This window comes from Musca vetustissima, unplaced genomic scaffold (assembly GCF_032173495.1).
Source record: "Musca vetustissima isolate MV318-11 ecotype Yass unplaced genomic scaffold, APGP_CSIRO_Mvet_v1 utg153805, whole genome shotgun sequence".
Lineage (NCBI taxonomy): Eukaryota > Metazoa > Arthropoda > Insecta > Diptera > Muscidae > Musca > Musca vetustissima.
In genome coordinates, this window is record NW_026874425.1 from 113,403 (window position 1) to 132,482 (window position 19,080).

Genomic DNA, 19,080 nt, shown 5'->3' on the forward strand with positions numbered 1-19,080 from the left:
TTCAAAATTCCCATATTGCCATCCTGGAGGTACATGGTCCATGGTAACACTTTTATTGCGATCGTAGGTATTGGGAGATTTATGTTTAGGGGTATCTTACTGGGGAAATTTGTTGTTGATTCTTCCTTGCTTATAATTGTTAATTGTTGGCACTTCTGCTATAATAATGACCTATAGCCTTTTATTAGGAATTGGATATTTTAAATAAATTTTTAAAGACATTCCAAAGGACTACATTACTCCGATCATTCATGATGTCAATTTTCGATACTACCATTGCCATATGTGCTAGATATATAGGATTTTTAGACCTAACTTACGCAAAACCCTATCTTTACAAAGGAATTCTATTAAGATTAGTAAGCATAGTAGAGGTAATAGACCGTTTGAATTTCTCTTCAAAATACCTTTACCATAATATAGTTTATTTCGAGAAACTTTTTGGACCTGTAATCAAACCAATTCCATTAGAAGTCCTTATAGGCCTTATTAGACCTAAAAACGCTATCAATATTTTACTCGCCATTATGTGTTTCGATTTTTTTCAAGCGGCTATTTCACAACTGAGAACAACATTTTGCAGATCTAAACACAGAGGGATTTAAGGCGGTCTTTTTTTAGGAACCATTTTTTACAAGTTTTCGAAGAATCGGTATTTTATTGCAAGACCCTATATTTAGGTATCATTTTATATTTATTAATTTAAAATTTATTTCCGATTATTGTAGCATCGTCCTAAGCCTTTGAAAAATAACCTATTAAAATATACTTCTTAAACACTTTTTTAACTATAAGATCATTTTATACGATTATTAAAAGTGATCTATTATACGACCCTTTCTAATGTAAGAATCCTAATCAGGGGCCCTTTACTAGATAACAAGAAAACTCTTCGGATCATCTTTTTATAAAATGCCGTCATATTTCAGAAAAAAAATCATCTAGATTTTTTGAGTTGGGAATTGTGGCTAGTTTGCCGGAAAAATTCCAATTTTTTGGATCCGATATATATCCATTGTAGGACATACACTTACGCCAATGAAATGCCTGTTGCGGACTCTAGAAAGAAATGAAAGTTTGAAGAAAGCATCTTGAATCTGGCCTCACTATACTTCCAGGAAATCTGTGTTCTTATTGAAGTCCTTCAGTCCATTCAACAACTCCTCCCTCGGGTGTGTTCGATTATACTTTAAAAATGTTCTTAATCATCCTAAAGCTCCCACAAATATCCCTAAAACCCTTAGATACTCAAAAATTCTTATTCTGAATAATAGTAAAAAAAAATCACTCTAAAGAGTCACGAAAATGTCGTAAAAAATCCACACTCAAGTGTCCCAAAATATAATCTGAAATATTTATCTTAAGAGTCCCAAGAAACATTCTCAAAATCCTTCAAAATGCCTAGAAAGTCCACAAATGACGCTTAAGAGTTCCATAAATACCCTAAAAATTACACTAAATCCTAATCCAAAGGGCTAGTTTCCTTGACTATTAGGCTCTCTAATCTTACCTGATGTTATATTTAAATATCTGACAAATATATATTTGTCATACAATATATTTCTTACAGCCAATTGGAGCTATAAAAATATCAATAATTTAATATCCAAATCTTGTAAAAAAAAACCTTTGTTCTGTAAACACAAATTATTCTGAGCCTACTATCCCTGCTAATTTGACAACAGAGAATATTTTCCGGATAATCTGAAATATTTACCTTATGATTCCCTAAAAATATGCATAAAATTCCAATGTTCCAAAAATATGCTCAAACACGTTAAATTCTCCTAAAGCACCAAACAAATATACTAAAAATCGCAGCCTCAGATATACAAAAAAATATTTAAAAAATAAACGCTTAATATTCCTACAAATATATTTAAAAATCTTCACTTAAGAAGTCCAAAAATGACCTTAACAAATACGTTTAAGAGAACCAAGAGCCTGCAAATGATCTAATCCATATTGCCATATGAATTCCAGGAGATATATTTGGTAATATTTGTCATGCTTATACTTCATAGAGTCCTTCAGAAAACTATAAAACCTGCACGTTTATTAATTCCTAACGTAAAAATTCACTTCTAAAAGTCTTTCAAAAAAATTATGAAAATTCGACTATAAATCTTGTAAAAATTTTACACTTTTAGGGGGAGAGAGAGAGATCTTCTATCAGACAAATTGCAAAAAACACCTCTTCTTGAAATGAGACTTCTTGAACCTTCAAATATATTCCTAAAAAAATCATAAAAATCGATTCTATTCTTTATTATAGCTTTGATAGTCTCAGAAAGTAGCAAATCGGCAGATTTATAAAAAAACTAGAATATTTAATATTTTTTAGCTCTGGTAGTCACATAATCTTCATTATTTTAACAGCAGGACGTCATCAATATTTTAAGATATAAATTTGAATTTGAACATAATTCGAACATGTTTTTTATTCTGAAGTCCTCAAAATATTCTGATGCCGCTTTAATTTTCTCGGGAATAGATGCTGTGATGATTCCGAATTCAAACATTTGTTTTTTTTTTAATATTCACTTATCGGACCGGATCAAACGATCCTACAAAATCTACACTGCTATTCATGACTTCGATTTATACGGCTATCTATCGTTAATCTGACTTGTAGTCCTGATAGAATTAAAACATTAAAGGCAAAATCCGCATTATTCTTATTGTCTAAAAATATACATTCTCCTTTTCCAAGCTATTTCCAAGCTCCGATAAGTTATAAAATCATATTTATCACTCTAATAGTTGTTGACTAAACAGCTCAGCTCTTTAATGTTAAAGGCCAATCAGAACATAACCAAATTATTTTTTTAAATTATTTTTTAAAATTTTCTCTTTCAACAAAAAAGAAGACAATTGACAAAAAATTTCCATAAAATACAATAAAAACAACAACATTGAACGTACAAAAGAAAAGGGTGGACGGAACCAACAGAAAGACACATTACATGTCTAGACAAGAAGATAAGAAAAACGCACATTTCATCCTCCACAAACATTGGACAAAAACACTGTTCGAAAACACCACTGCGCAAACGGCGGGGACAACATCGAACACGTTTGAACCAACCTTAAGATATTGTTCCGGTATTTTGGAATTTTTCGGTACGATAATTTTCTTGATGATAATAATTTTATCACCTTCGATCTTTTGTATGGTTATTGGTACACCAGGCATAGGTCTACCGGGTTTAGCGGGTACCTGTTGAGCGGCAGCAGGGGGATGATGTGCTGTGGCCGGACGTTGTCCCTGTGGCCCGGTTAGAATACCACCTGGATTTGGTTTACTAGCAATGGTGGCAGATTTTTGTAATGGCACCGGTTTCGGTTTGGGTTTGGAGGACGAAGATGACGACGACGAGGAGGAGGGTTTATGCTCCTTACCATCACTGCGCACAATGGAGAGATGATAAAGGGGCTTATCATCATCGAGAATACTTTTTTGGGGTTCTACTTTACGCTCCACTTTGCGCAGCACCACACCCAACATGGGTCCTTCATTTTTCTTTACGGTAATTTTGGAACTTGGTGGTGCAACCTTTTTGAGATTAACGCCAAGGCTTACGCCCACAGGTGGTGGGGTTTTGGTACGATGTACCATTTTTCCAGTGGGTATTTCCCGGCGTAGCGTTTCTTCGGCAATTTCTTTAATCTCCTCTTTGGTTAGTTCTTCTTGAACTTTGGGATCTGTGTGAAGGACTGGTTCATTGGCAATTAAGGGAGAGGGTCCTGGGAAGAGACCAGCCAAGCTGCTTCTACGCCTCTCCATATTCGGAGCTGAGGCTGTCTTGGCCAAGGGGAAAGGTGTTAGGGGTGGAGTTGGTGGCAAAGTGACGGTGGCCGATACGGACATGTCACTGATATTGCTGGCATTACTGCCGCGTCGGCTAGGATCTTTGCTGGCCGAATTTAAACGATCCGGAACAGGGCTGCGTTCATTGTTACGCACAAAACGATCATCATCGGGTAGGGAATCGGAGCGTCGTTCTCGGCTATCCTCACGATCACGACGTTGTTTCCTTAGCAACTCAATGGAATCCAATATCGAGGGACGTTTACTTTTAAAACGTTCCGAACTATTCAGATCCGTCAAAGAGATATCGGAATTATTTAATGGGTGCTTGAAAAATCCTGCGGGTATATTTTCATCGGATTGTTGTTGTGATGAGGGTGATGATTTGGGAGGGAGATTCAAATTGCCAGCAGCTGAGGCCGAGCCGGGATCGGTGCCAGCAGATGAGGGAGCGGCTGAGGAGCTTAGCGAAAGGAAGTGATCTTCCATGCCATCATCTAGGAGAGAGGGTAGCGAAGTTATACGTTCCCTGGGAGCTGGGGAAGAGGGTAACAACTTTGGCCTTGCAGCCTGTAAATGTTTGCGATCTTTTTCTTTTGCATCAACATCTTTTTGTGGTGAATCCTCTTCCTCCTCCGAAGAAGATGCATCTGAATTTTCTTCAAATTTATTTGTCCACTCCACCTGTGTGGTGTTGGTTGAGAAAAAACTCGTCTCACTGCTGGTCTTCGACAGACTACTGGGTGCAGCTGGCGGTTCACTGTGGAAGCTCGATACGCTATTATTTTTTGTCAGGGATGTGCTACTGCTGGCCGGAGCACTAAGTATCAGGCCAACATCTTTGGCTTTGGCCAGGGCGTTTTTAATCTCAAAAGCAGCTGCCGCACGGGCAGCAGCCAATTCTGTGGCTGTCATTTGTTTGACACTAAGACGACGTTTTTCATCGACAATATGCGAGGCGGTAACACCATTGCTATTTGTCGAACCAAGGTCGGGACAGCCCATGGCAATTAGTTCACTTAACTCGCTGTTAGACATTGTTGTTGTTGGTTAGGTGTTTTTGTTGATTTTTTTGTTGTTGTTCAGTTCAGTTTGTTGGTTGGTTGATTATTTTGTTTGGGTGGTAGAGAAGCTGGCTAGCCTTCAAGTGTGTTGAGAAAAAAAAACTTCAGCTGGTGTTTGGCTTTTGTACGTTCAATATTGTTGGCGACGGAGATTTTTTCGATTTTTTTTTAAATTACGAATTTTGTTGGTAGATTTTTTTTTCCACAAATGTTCAATTCCAAAATCGCATTGTCACTTTTTTGTTAGTTTTCTTTTTTTCTTCGGGAGAAACTCCTGAATCCTCAAAAGTAGATATTTTTTTCCTTTGCCGATTATTTAATCACTTGTCTAAAAATTTTCAAATTTTTCGTTTCATTAACAAGAAAAAAATTCAGAAACGGAGGTGCACTACCTAGCTAAGCTATTATTTCTCTTTCAATGCGTTTGCTTTTCTTTGTAGTTTGTCGAAAACTAAAGGTGTGTTTCAATGAATTTTCCCCCAATAAAAAAAGTGTTAATGATCAGATTTTTTAATTTTCTTGTTTCCCAGATTGCCTTCTATAAAAAATCGAAAGAAAGACAAAAAAATCGAATTATCTAAAAATTTATCTACGCAAGACAATATTTTATTCTTACTTTCATGGTTTTGTTTTTCATCCCCCCTTGAGAGATTTTCTGTGTTGGTCAGTAATTCAATGTCAATGTTTTTCAAAATAAAAAAATCGAAAAAAACTTGTTGTTGCCATCTGATCTCCTCTCGCTATTTTTTAAATGGTTTTATTTTTTTGTTTTGGTTTTTTGTTTAATTTTCTTGGCATCAGTTCATTATTATCTTTTCTTTTTTTCAGAAAAAAATTTAAAAAAACACCATTGAAATAGGGAATGTGTCGAATTTAACTAAAATATTTTCATAAAATGTTTCTCTGCTTGATTTCGATTTGTTAATTATTTGTTTGGGGTCGAAATGTTATTGCGCTATTGTTTTCAATGGCTTGATCGCAATTTTAATGTCATGAAATTATAAAAAAAAAGAAAATGCAAAAAAAAAAAGATAAGGAAAGGAAAAATCAAAGGCGCCACAATTAATTAATTGTCTGTAGACAAGAATATAATAAAAGTGTCCTGGCAAAGAATTTTGTTGATTTTGAAATTTCTATGAAAATAATCAAAGGGAATTAAAACGACAAGAAATAAAATGGATATAATTTAAAGAATAAATATAGGCAGTTAAGCAACATGTTCATTTATGTAATTGCAACAAGTTGCAGGTATACAAGCAAAATGTTTATACGATATTACAGACTGAAAAAAGGTTTAATTTTATTCCATTTAGTATGTGATTGGGGTTAAAGTATTATTATGCTTCTGGTTTCAATGGCATTATTTTCTTAATGGAAATCTTAATCTAAAAACCAATAATGAATATAATTAGCATAAATAAAGAGAGCAACATGTTTCCCTAAATATTGCAACATGTTGCTAGCCATATATATTATGAAAACGTACTGGCAGATATTTTTTATATATTTTTATTGAAAATCAAAGACATAACACATCGGTTGCTGAATGTGAATGTCAGTGGTTCTGTAGTTAAAAGAGTATGCTATTTTAATGTAATACTCTAGTTACATGTTCGACTATAATGTTGCAAAATACTTAAAAAAAATGGATTTACCATGTTTTTATAAATATTTGAGAAAAAAAATCAAATGATAGCATTTCATTATAACAAACTGTAGAAACCATATAAACATTTTGAAACATCTTTGCAACATGTTGCTGAATATGATCCTTTTTTATATTCAGCAACATTTTTATTTAAATTTCATAAATAAATAATTACTGTTGTGCAGAATTTTTAATACATTTTCATTGCCACTTCCAAATGGAATTAAAAAATAAATTAATAATCTGTCGCCGTAAAATAATTTTGAGCAACATGTTGCGAAACATGAGGTTATTTAATAACCAAGAGAAATATATGTTTTAAACTAAGCAACATATCGCTGATACATATTTTTATTTTTTTTTTTTTAATAATTCGTATCAAATACCTCTATTAAAAACCACCGTAAAAAATCTAGTTGATTCTTCAAACCCAGACATAGAAATATGTCCTTGTTTCGCATTGTAGGCGAATAAATTGCAATGTTGCAATGAAAATATTTGTATCCACCCATCACAACATGTATACGAAATACAGAGCAACATGTCGCTGGTATTATTTGGTACGATATTTTGGTATCAGAGGATTTTTATAAAATAATAAGGTCTAAAGATTAACATCTGAACTTTCTTCATTATCAAGTTCTCTTCCTCAAAAATTGTTTAATAAACAAAGGTTTCAGATATGAGAATACTGAGAGGAACTTGATACATGTTGCTATGCTAGAACTGTACGCAATGTAATAGTAACAAGTTGCTAAGATAAACCGCAACATGTTGCGATATATATTTTGTATTTTTTAATATATTACAATTAAAAACTTTTATCAATAATATATACAAAAGTCTGAGCTAAACGAAGAGAAAGAAATTCAAATATTAGGTTGGGGAGAAAATTCATTAGGCCATTCATCGAAAATGTCGATAAATTCGGAGAAATGATTGAAGTTGACGGGCATGTTAGCAGTTGTAAAATCGCCCAGAAGCTAAAAATCGACCATACAACTGTTATAAACCATCTACACAAAGCTGGATTCAAAAAGAAGAACGATGTTTGCATGCCAAATCAATTTAGAGAAAAAAATATGATGGATCGAATTTTCATCTGCGAAACCTTGGCCAAACCGAATGAGATAGACCCATTTCTTAAACGGATGGTGACTGTAGATGAGAAATGGATCACATACGATAACCCTGTGCGCAAACGATCGTTGTCAAAGAGCGTTGAAGCATCTCAAACGGTGGCCAAACCACGAAGGTTCTGCTATGGATTTGGTGGGACTAGAAGTGGATTATTGATTATAAATTGCTTCCATATGGCCAAACGCTAAATTCTGATCTCTACTGTCAACAACTGGACCGTTTGAAGATAGAAATTGACAAAAAACGGCCAGAATAAGCCAATAGCTGAGGTGTCGTGTTTCGCCAGGACAACGCTAGGCAACAAACATCTACAGTGACTCGTCAGAAACTTCGGAAGCTTGGTAGGGACGTTTTGATGCATTCCCCATACAGTCCACACTATTCACCAAGCGATTATCTTCCATTGCAAAATGTCTTTAATGATAAAAAAAAATTGGTATCTACGGAGGATTGTAAAAATCGACCACTAGATTTTTTTGCAACTAGGGAGCAGGACTTCTATGAGAGAGCCATTATGAAGGTACCTTTAAAATGGCAACACATCATACAACAGCATGTTCCGAAGCATGTTAAATAAAGTCCAAGACACAGAAATGTGCAACATGGTGCTGCAATAAAATAAAGAGGAACATGTTGTTGAAACATTTTATCTAAGGATAGTTAAGAACAATTATTAGAAACCCACAATCGATATGTTTGGCCAAAACAGAGGGAAGAAAATGTACTGTCTTTAGAATTTTTCAAATCTATGAAAAAATAGTATTAGGAATTACCAAGTGAATTAAGTAAATTGATAATCTAATTCTAATAAACGGTTCTATTATCTCGGAATACAGAGTTTAAAAATAGATATTAGTCTATGGAAAAGAACACATGTTAAATTGTAGTATAACCTGTGTAAAAAATACCTAGAAGATGTCAATGACGATACTTGACCTGGTCTTGGCCTTAGTCGTCAAAAACCCAATGAAACCATTAGAGGAGTTAAGAAAATTATTTCCGATAATCGTTGATGATTTAGGCATGAAACGAGCTGCAGCGAAGATTGTTCTAAAATTGCAAAATTTTAAGCAAATAAAATAACATCGCAAGATGCTGTTGATCATGGGTAAGTATGATCAAGATTACCTCAAAAAGGTCAAAACTGGTGACGAATCATGGATGTATGGTTATGCCATTGAAACCAAATCCCAAACATCACAATGGAAAAGTCTAGAAGAGACAAGTACGAAACAAAGCATGTCAAAAGGTCACTGCTTTTTCCGACTGCAATGTCGTGTGGTGTATCATAAAATCTTGTCGCAAGGGCGTATGGTTAATAGTAATACTACGTTGAAGTCATCTCCTATTGGTCGAGTCGATTCGCCAGAAACGCACAAAATTGTGGAAAACTTCAATTATGAATTTTTGCACTATGATAAGGCAGCAGATCACACAACGTTTTTTTTTTTATCAAAATCAATACCTTAGCATGCTTCACCAAAGTGTTTACGGGCTTAGCCCCTGTTCGCTTTTTCCCCTTCCCGAAAATGAAAACACCGATGGAAGGGAATCATTTACCAAAGATTCCGGAGACAGAAAAATGAATTGAAACAGGATCTTATGTCTATATCAAAAAGCCACTTCCGAAGTGTTTCGAGGATTGGAAAAAACTGATATAAGGGGATTTCTATGAAAGATCAAGGTACATTTTTTAAATAGATATTTAAAAAAGTTGTTGACCACACTTTTGTGTATAGATTTACATTTTGGGCATACCGGTACATTTCATGTTTTCCTCTCGAATCCACCAGGTGAACATGTCTGATGGACGAATGAAATAAAATATTAAACAAATTCCTTCCGAAAATTCGCATAGATATTCCCTGAAGACTGAAAATAAACATAACTCAGTATGCACCCTGACCTATTATTTAATAAATATACACCCCATTGCATTCGAAATGCGAATAAAAAAACGAAAACAATTTCCGTTTACAAATTTATCTGTGTCCTTGTCCAATATACACACACACATAGATATATACAGCAATTATAAATAATTTATAGGCTAAGGTAAAATTTCAAGATGTTTAAAAATAAAAGAACAACAAAAAGCAAACACATGTTTAAATCAATGTTTTTTGTTAAGAAAATGAATGAGAACAATGGCAGGAAAAAATGTGTCAAAAATATCAAATTTTCCATTTCGCAATGACCTTCAATGGACACCATTCAAAGAAATTGTTTTTCGACAGTCTATAACTACAGATAATAACAAAACGAAAAATTATGGAATTTTCTCGAAGGAAAAAAACACTTTCTAATAACAAAATGATGAAATTTTCTAGTAAGAAAAGCAAATGCATTGAAAGATTGAAGAAAACCTGGGTAAAAAATGTTTTTTTTATAAAAAATATGAAATCAGGAAATGTTAAAAAATGTAAAAGAAAAAATTTCCTTTTTTCTAAAATAAAAAAATGCAGTATAGAAATATAATTGAATCCGTCACACACACAGTTTTTTTTTTTTGTTTGAAAATTTTTTCACAGTTATAAAAAATATATCTAAGAAAAAAAAAACGTCACACATTTCAAAATGAAGTCGGCGGCATTATTTGTTTGTTTTGTCTGATTTTTTTTTTATTTATTTCGATTTTTGTTTTGTATACGTAGAAAAAAATGCAACAGGCGGTGATAGATTTTGCGAAATCTGCTGCGGTTTATTTTTCTTTTTTCATTTTCAATTTTCTGTTTTCATTTCATTTCGTTTTTTTTTTTTTTTTTTTTTTTTTTTTTTGCACCAAAAAAAAAATCACTTGATGTATATATATTTAAAGGCGGAAAAACTAAATAAAAACACTTGATATATAAATTTATTTCTTTGATGGCGGACGCGTGTGCCAGTGTGTGTGTGCATGGGGTTTGGATTGTATAATTTTTTTTTCGTTTTTGTTGCTTCTGGTCATTTGTTTTAAAGACACATTTGATTTTGAAATGAAAATTTGGGTTATATCAACTGAAGACGACTACGACGAAGAAAGAAAAATGCACAATAATTGCAGTAAAAAGTTTTTTTTATTTTGCATTAAAAATATAATTTATTAAAGGCATTCAATTATTTTGTAGCGGGTTTTTGTTGTTGTTGCTTTTATGGATGTTATTTTTATGGAAAATTATATTTAATTTGATTTTGAAATTATATGGCGATTTTGAAAATTATTTTTATATTTTTTCACAATTAAAAATTTCACTTGAAATTTTTTTTTTTCCAGAAGGAAACCCAAATCAAAGGTCACACAAAATGACTTAAGTGGCAATTTGGAGGAAAATATTTAAATATATATTTTTTTTTATTATTTTTTAGTTTAAGCTAAGAAAAAAATTAATAGTTTACTAAACAAATTTTAAATTTCATAAAAATAAATCAAGTCTGTTTTAAAAAAAGTGTGAAATATATTTAACGGGTCACTTAAAAAAATTGAGAATTATTCATTGGTTTATTTTCAAGTACATGAAGAATGTAATACGTCTCCAAAACACGAGTCAATCTGACAAAATTAGCAAATATATGAGTGTTCAAAGATAAGACGATGAAGTTGTACTTCAAAAGGCAGCTGTGGTTTCCGTCTTCATACATTTTTGTGGTCTAATAGATATACAAAAAAAATTGTGCCCTTTACCAAGAAATTTAGACTTTGGCAATTCATAATTTTAATAGATTTTTTTTTAATTCCGTTTCTCTTAAGGCCAGGATTTCTAGCATCATAATAGTGTCACAAAATTTTTTTTACCGACAGAGGGCCCCATAAACCGCTTTATTAATAGGTTAATAGGCGTGCAATTGTCCGAAAACTTGGAATATTTTAAATATTTTTTAAACCCAAAAAAAGCTCGAAAGTAGCTCAAGGTGTAACCTCTTAAGAGAAAAAATATTCTAAAAATGTTAGTTTGTTTCGTCTAAATATTGATGAAATTGGTTATTATTGCTCAATAATTGGCTATAACCCTAAAAGAAGTAAAAAAAAGAACTCCTCAATTTTTAATTTAAAAGAAAAACTTTTCTAGTTTTGTAATATTTCACTTAGGGCAGTACAAGAAATAATATTTATTAATTATTACTATTTTTATTTATTTATTATTTTTTCAAACTTTGCTAGTTAAGTCATTTTGCTTTAATAGTGATGCTGTGTAGATTTTTATGTTTCCTTTTATTATTTTCCAGGTTCATTATTCAGTATTTTAATTTTTTTGTGCAGCACATTTCATTCAACACACCACAGAGAATATTCCATCTTTTTTATTTCGCTTTGTTGTTTTGGATGTGTCGTTTCTAAATATAGTTCTTCGGTTCGGTAGATGTTTTAAAAATAACAACGTTTTTTCTTTTGTCGATAATAATTACCGTGTTCCACAACATTATCATAATCATCAACGTCAACGTCATCCGGATATAATAATTATGCACAGTGTTTTCAATAATAAATATTATTATTATTATTTTAATAATAAAAAAGATTGAGATTTAAGAGGAGATTTTTGAAAAATAGGTCTGATAAAATTTAATATCCTAATATAAAATATTTAATTGTATTTGCGAATCTTCGAAAGGAGAAAATCTTCATTTTTGCGCCCTAACGATCGAAAAATTAGAAGTCCAAAAAAATTGTATGTTGAAATAATTTTATATAAGAAGATAGGCTATATCAAATACCGTACATCGTGACATTTTTTATAGAGGAATATATCACTCATTAGCTGCAAGATCGATATAAATCCAGAAAATCGATTTTGCAGAGAGGAAATTCTCCAGTTCGTCAATCTGAGGGTGTAAGAGATATTCATATGTATGTTTTACAAAACATGAAGTCCGATCTGCAACGTTAACTGAAAAATCACTAATGAACGGTATGAAATGGACCAAAAACTTTATTTTTGTCTGTTTTTCTAGTCACTCTAGAGGCTACTACACAGGGAAATGGGTTTGACAAAGAAAAAAAACATGGCAGTTTCTATGGAGATCGATCAATATTTAGCGGGCCCAATCGACCCAGACTTTTGTTTTTTTGCATGAGGTTGAGGTTATGGTCAAGGACGATGACGATGATCAGATGTTATTTTGGTGATGCAATATGTCGAAAACACGCCCAGACAGGGGGATTTGACGAAAAAATTCGAGTGGCTGTCTTGGGTTTAATAACAAAATTTAAATTTTATAAAGCCATTTTTTTGCATGAGGTTCAGGTTATGGTCAAGGACGATGACGATGATCAGATGTTATTTTGGTGATGCAATATGTCGAAAACACGCCACAATTATCAGCCGAACATCAGAAAATTTCAGACGATTTTCGGAAATTTGCAAAAAATTAAAAAAACGCTCACATCTTCAATATTGTAAACATGTTTTTTTTATGTCCAGTTAGGTCAGGAAAAATTTATCTCATCCAACTTTGAAATCAAAGGCTATGACGAAATGGGAAGTCAAGTTCGATAAAATGTAAAGGAAATGAGAAATTCCAGACGATTTTCGAGAATTAAATTTATCTCATGAGGACTACTTTAAATGGGGAACAATCTTGTCCCCAATTAAAGTAGTCATCTTCAGATAAAATTTACCTATGCAAGAATTAATGTTTTTTTTTTTAATAAAATAACGGTTATTTTCCTTTTGGTCAGACCTCGTGTAATACCATATAAAATGCATCATATGTGTTAAAATCTGTCAATTCATTCTACTAATAGGAGGACGATTTTTTTTCTAAAGATCGGCAGAAGCTTTTCAATCTACAGAAGACCTGTAACAGATATAATATCCCTAAATGACCTGTAGACGTCCTATTGAAGCTTTTACCTCTATAGAAGGCTTATAAGAGGTATGTATTCTAGTTAGAACAGTCGCTGGTCCCCAATGCCAATTTATAATATTTTTTATGCGGATACTAACGGGACTTTAGGGTACACCCGAAAATTCGGACCCGAGTTGGCCGTTAAATAAATGATGTCATTCTAAATCGTTGTAAAAAAATAAGGACTTCAAATAAGGAATCGTACCGTTTCCGTCGTTTTGTGCTCACACAATAAATCGGCTATGTCTCCAGGAGTTTTCCTCATGAACATTTAATGCGACATTCTTGAACTATTGTAGGTTCGAATTAAACGAGAAACAAAAATTAAATTTTTAAAAACTCAAATCGACCTTTAGACATAGTCGATATGAAATAATCCTTCTATTTTTCAGGTAATAAATCATAACAATATTTATGATTTATTACCAATAAATATGGAAATGGAAACTAGTTCCAATTTGTCACATAAAGGACGGACCGAACTTAATTCTAGCACAATAAATGGTGGGTTGTGCATGTCCGCTTTGCAAAAAGTTTTCACGGATGATTAAATATTTATTTTCTAAAGGCTCAGCTGTCCCTTTGGGTTTTGAGTTTGATTTCGGAATTTAGTCGAGGAAAACATTTCCTTTGGTTGTTCTCCGGAATTTTCACAAGATTTATTGGTGATTTTTTAAATTTAATTAATTTTCCAATTTTAAACACTGTGCATTAAATTATACCGAATATGTGTTTTTTTATTTTGTGTTTCGTGATTTTGTTGCGATAACTTAGTTGGTGGTGGTGGCGGAGGATGATGATTATGGTAAAATTTGTCAAAATTAAAAGAAAAATATGTCGAAGATGATTATATTTGAAATTTATTGATATGTTGTTCTTTATTTTTTTTTTTTTCAGTTTTAGATTTTTTTTCTAATTTATATTTTTTATATGCGAAGAAAAGAATATGTAAATATATAAATATTAATTTTAACAAATTGTATATTTTTATTTTGCATATGTATATATTTGTTTATTTCTGAACCCAATGTAAAGTAAATAAATTTCTCATTTTTTATTTATATTAAATTAATTTGCTCAATTTAAAATAGAGTAACAACTATTTATTTTGAATTTTCTGGGCATTTTGTTATTTGATTGGGTTTTTTTATTTATTTTTATTTTTCTTTTGTTTTTTTTTACTTTTTTTGCAAATAGTATTTTTAAAGCATTGTCGTTTATTTCGATTTATTTTCTTGTTGTTGTACTTTTTTTTAGACAATTTCACACAATTTCGGGGGAATGTATGGATGGATGGACGTTGGCCATTTATTTTTTGGGGGTACATTTTCAAAACATTGGCAAATAGATTTTCATTTTGCCATTACGTTTCTATTCGTTTTATTTTATTTTTTAAACAATTTGGTTGACCAAGATTTAGTGTTGCTATTATTGCCTTTGTTATTTATTTTTTATTTGTTTTTTTGGTGTTTCGTTTTTTATTTTCTTTCTGGGTTATATCACCACTTATTTAAGTAACCCACAAAAAACAGCACACACAATTTTCATTTCCATAAAAAAAAATTTTTGGTTCTCTAAATGAGAACGCCGCCAGAAAACCAGAAGAAAAATTAGAACTATAAAGAAAGGCATTTCCATAGGCCAGAGCTTGCTAGCCAGTCAGCCATCAACAACAACAACAAAGATCATCACAGTACGACAACATAATTTCAGAATACACCTGAACAACAATTTTGTTGTTGCTGTTGTTGTTATTTTTATATATTCCCGTAAGATGTTTGAAAAACGCCAGCAGCAACAAAAAAATCCGAAAAACTATATAAATAAAAAAAATCCAAACATATACACTCCCGTGCACACACACGCACACACACACTCCAATATTTGTTTTAAGAAATTGAATTAGTACACACGATTTCGCAACATCTGGCCGCCTGTGTTTTCCAATTGTTTTCTTTCAATTTTCTTTAGTAAATAATTTGAAACAATTTTAATCTTTCCTCAATTTATCCATAACACGGAAATTTTTTCATTATTTTGTTTTAATTTTATTTTTGTTTTAATTGCAATTTTGAAATTTTCCATAAATCATTTTTCATTCAAATTCACTTCAATATTATTTTGAAAATAAATAAATATTTATTTCTATTTTTCATTTATTTTAGTTGCTGCAATATTTTTTTTTTAACTCATCAATTCCAATTCATAGGAAACACACCAATATTTTATTTTTTATTGTTGTTGTTTTTGTAGTTCACACAATCCGTCAAAAGGTTGAGAAAAAATCGAACTAGATAATAAAAAAATTACAGTGTGAAAAAATAAATCAAAACACTCTTCTTCTTGTGAAAAAGTTAGATATTGGAATTCAAGTAGCGTAAAAGAGGAGACCACCGCGACCAACGAAACTCTGCACAACCGTCTAATGAAGATTCGGATCTTCGTCTGATTTAAGATGTTCGAAAAAATACAAGATTTTGGTGGCAGAAATCGAAAATCAAGCAGGCAAAAAAACCAACAACAACAGCAACAAAAAATTCGAATGAAAAAAAGAAAAACAATTTTCCGAAAGGTGTTTTCACTATATAGACTCTCCCCACTACAACACACCACCCTCTTCACCACTCCCATCAATCCACTGTATTTCCTCTCCCCTGCTTCTCTCTCTGCCAATCATCCTCCTCAACCAACTATTCTACTTTGCTGCTCTCAATTCCTTGGTTGATATTTATTTTCTCTATATTGTGCAAGGCGGCAACGATGGCCCCCCTTGTGAATGAATTGAGGCGGTGATCTTTCGAATTAGCTTGGCGTCATCATTCTCTGCAATGTTCTCTCTCGCGCTTCTGCTTTCCCTCCCCAAAAACCCCACAAAAAAAAACTTCATAGTGTTCCCTATTTTCGAAAATTTTAATGTTGAGAAAAATAATCGCAAAATAGAATTTGGAAAAAAGAAAACGTAGAGGGAAAATTAAAAACAAACACACACAGACACTCTCTCAATATTAACATTTGATTTGATTTCGAAGATCAGTTTGTTATAAACAAACATTGAAACTGATTCCTCTTTTTTTCTACAAAAATACCCCCACAAGCGCCATAGCACGGAGCAGAAAGCACTGAGGGCAAAGGAGATGACGACGTCAGAGTTTTGGTGCAGGCAGACAAATGTTGTGCACACATCACTGCAGTGACGACACGACAACAAACAACAACAATAACACAATATTTACAAGTTCATTTTGACAGTTCGTCCCCCTCAATTGGAGAGCTGTTTTTCTTAAGGGGAAAAATCAGCTGTGACGTCATACAATTAGGATTATTTTTATATAGAGAAGATGGAGAGAGATTTACTCTCTTCTCTCTCAAATAAAAAGAAAAAGTGTTTATTTTGACATTTGGCAAAATACATAAAATGTGTGTGTGGAAAATTAAAATAAACAAAAATCAGCCGTAATGTTAGTGATCTTTAAAAGAGAGAAATTTCAAATAGAGAGAGCCAGAGGCGAGAGAGAGATATTAAAAAAATAAAACATAATGAAGAACGATGAACAATTTTCGTAGTAAACATTTTCAGAAAGCTTATTTGTTTGACAGTAAAAGCTATCACAGAAGCAGTTTGAAACACCCTGTAATAAAGACAAGGTGAACAATTATTGTATTCTTCAATTTCTAATATGGAGAGTGATCAACGACTATGAGATAATCTACATAAGCACTTTCTATATAACAAATACACGAAAATATCAAGAAGTAACTGTGACTTTTCTCTGTGAAAATAGAATCAAAAATATGTAACTGAGGATTTTGTTTTTCAGGAAAAAAAAGAATCTATTGTCAACAGAGGATTTGATTTTTTTTACAGAAAAATTAATATTCTGTAATAGAGATTTTTAATATGTAAAGATGAATTCTCTGTAATTAACAAATCAAAGTACTTACGTTATGTCTCTTGTAATAAATCGAAGTACTAACGTTACCACCTCAATGAAAAGTTCGTTGGTGCCTGACTTCGTGGTTAACAAAGCATTAACAGACAACTGCAATAGATTTCCCATTTCCCAAGGAAAAATGCCTTGTTAACCACGAAGTCAGACACCAACGAACTTCTCATTGAGGTGGTATCGCCGGTAACGTAAGTACTTCGATTTGTTGCAAGAGACATTTGGGTATGAAAGGGATATGTAAAGAAGCTAAAAATAGCTTCTGGGGAGAATATCCCAACAAAAAAATAAGGCGACTAATGAGATATTAGTGGCGAGATTCGAAACTATAGTCCTCCTTGTCTTACCCCTCGATGGTCAATGCTATACATTCCCCACTAATAAACAGCTGTTCTTTTTATAAAAAACTGGAATTCAGTCTGACTATTTTGCAAAAACGTAATTAAAAACAAAAATAAAAAGGTTTTATTAAGTAGAATTTTTAATAAAAACCTGTCCCATGTTGTACACATGTTTTTTGCGCAATATTCGGAAGTGTTTTGATGGTTTAGAACGCTAAGTGGTCTGGCTACATTTGTGTTGCTCTGGGAACCTAGGTTCGAATCCTAACCGTGCTCAGCAGGAATAATTTTTTAGATTTGCCTGTAAGGGCGATTCGAGCTTAATGATAGAAGTTTTGCAATGGAAAAAGAAAGCCAGGGGAATAATCTGACTTTCCTTTTTAAATACAGAAAATATAGCGAAAATCTTCAAAACACCAAAAATGGAGCTTTCACCTTTTCAAAACATGAACCTATATAAAATATCTTCTGCTTCGATGAAAATATGCGGCTAAAAACATATATACGGAAAATATGGCGGAATCTTTATATTAGGTTCGGGAAAAAGAAATCCATTGTGAAAATGTCGATAAAATAGGAGAAATGATCGAAGTTGACCGGCATGTTAATAGTCGTAACATCGCCCAGGAGCTAAAAATCGACCATAAAAAGTTTTACACAAAGTTGGATTCAAAAAGAAGCTCGATGTTTGGGTGTCACACCAATTAACGGACAAAATAGGATGGTTCGAATTACCTTCTGCGAAGCCTTGGCAAAATGGACTTAAACGGATGGTGACAGGAGATGAGAAATGGATCACTTGCGAATACAATCGTGGTCAAAGATCGGTAAAGCAACTCAAACTGTGGCCAAACCAGGACTAACGGCCAGGAAGGTTCTGCTATGCATTTGGTGGGACTGGAAGGGGATTATTTACTATGAGTTACTTCCATTTGGCCAAACGAATAAAACATGGATCCACCCTCGAAATTTGTTTGCAAAAAATATTCTAAAGAAATTCTACCGAAAAGAACTCGGAATAACAAATGAAAGCCGTCTTCCGTTGGAAATGCAGCTAATACCTTCGATATACTGAAAATTTGATTGGATGATGGATTAATATTGAAATTTGTATGCAAATAATCTGGAATACGAAATTACAGCCATGTCGGTAGAAAAAACGTCTGAAACCATTCCACCAAAATATGAATGACCTATATCAAAACGTGGAAAGATATATCAAAAAATATTTATGCATAGAAAAAGTAAACTTTTATAAAAAATTAGGTATAGGTTTTACGTTTTAAAAGGAAAATCCCCTCTTTAA

At 32.6% G+C, this 19,080-nt stretch overlaps 1 protein-coding gene across 1 annotated transcript; it reads right to left on the reverse strand.

The window, feature by feature from the left end:
* Nucleotides 1–2,962: 2,962 nt before the first annotated feature.
* LOC133333705 (uncharacterized) lies at nt 2,963–4,880 on the reverse strand. Its single transcript, XM_061541996.1, has 2 exons — nt 3,016–4,880; nt 2,963–2,970 (listed from the first exon to the last, which is right to left on the reverse strand). Exons 1-2 carry the CDS (start codon nt 4,847–4,849, stop codon nt 2,963–2,965), a joined length of 1,842 nt encoding a protein of 613 aa, XP_061397980.1. The 5' UTR covers nt 4,850–4,880.
* Between the last annotated feature and the right edge of the window lie 14,200 nt (nt 4,881–19,080).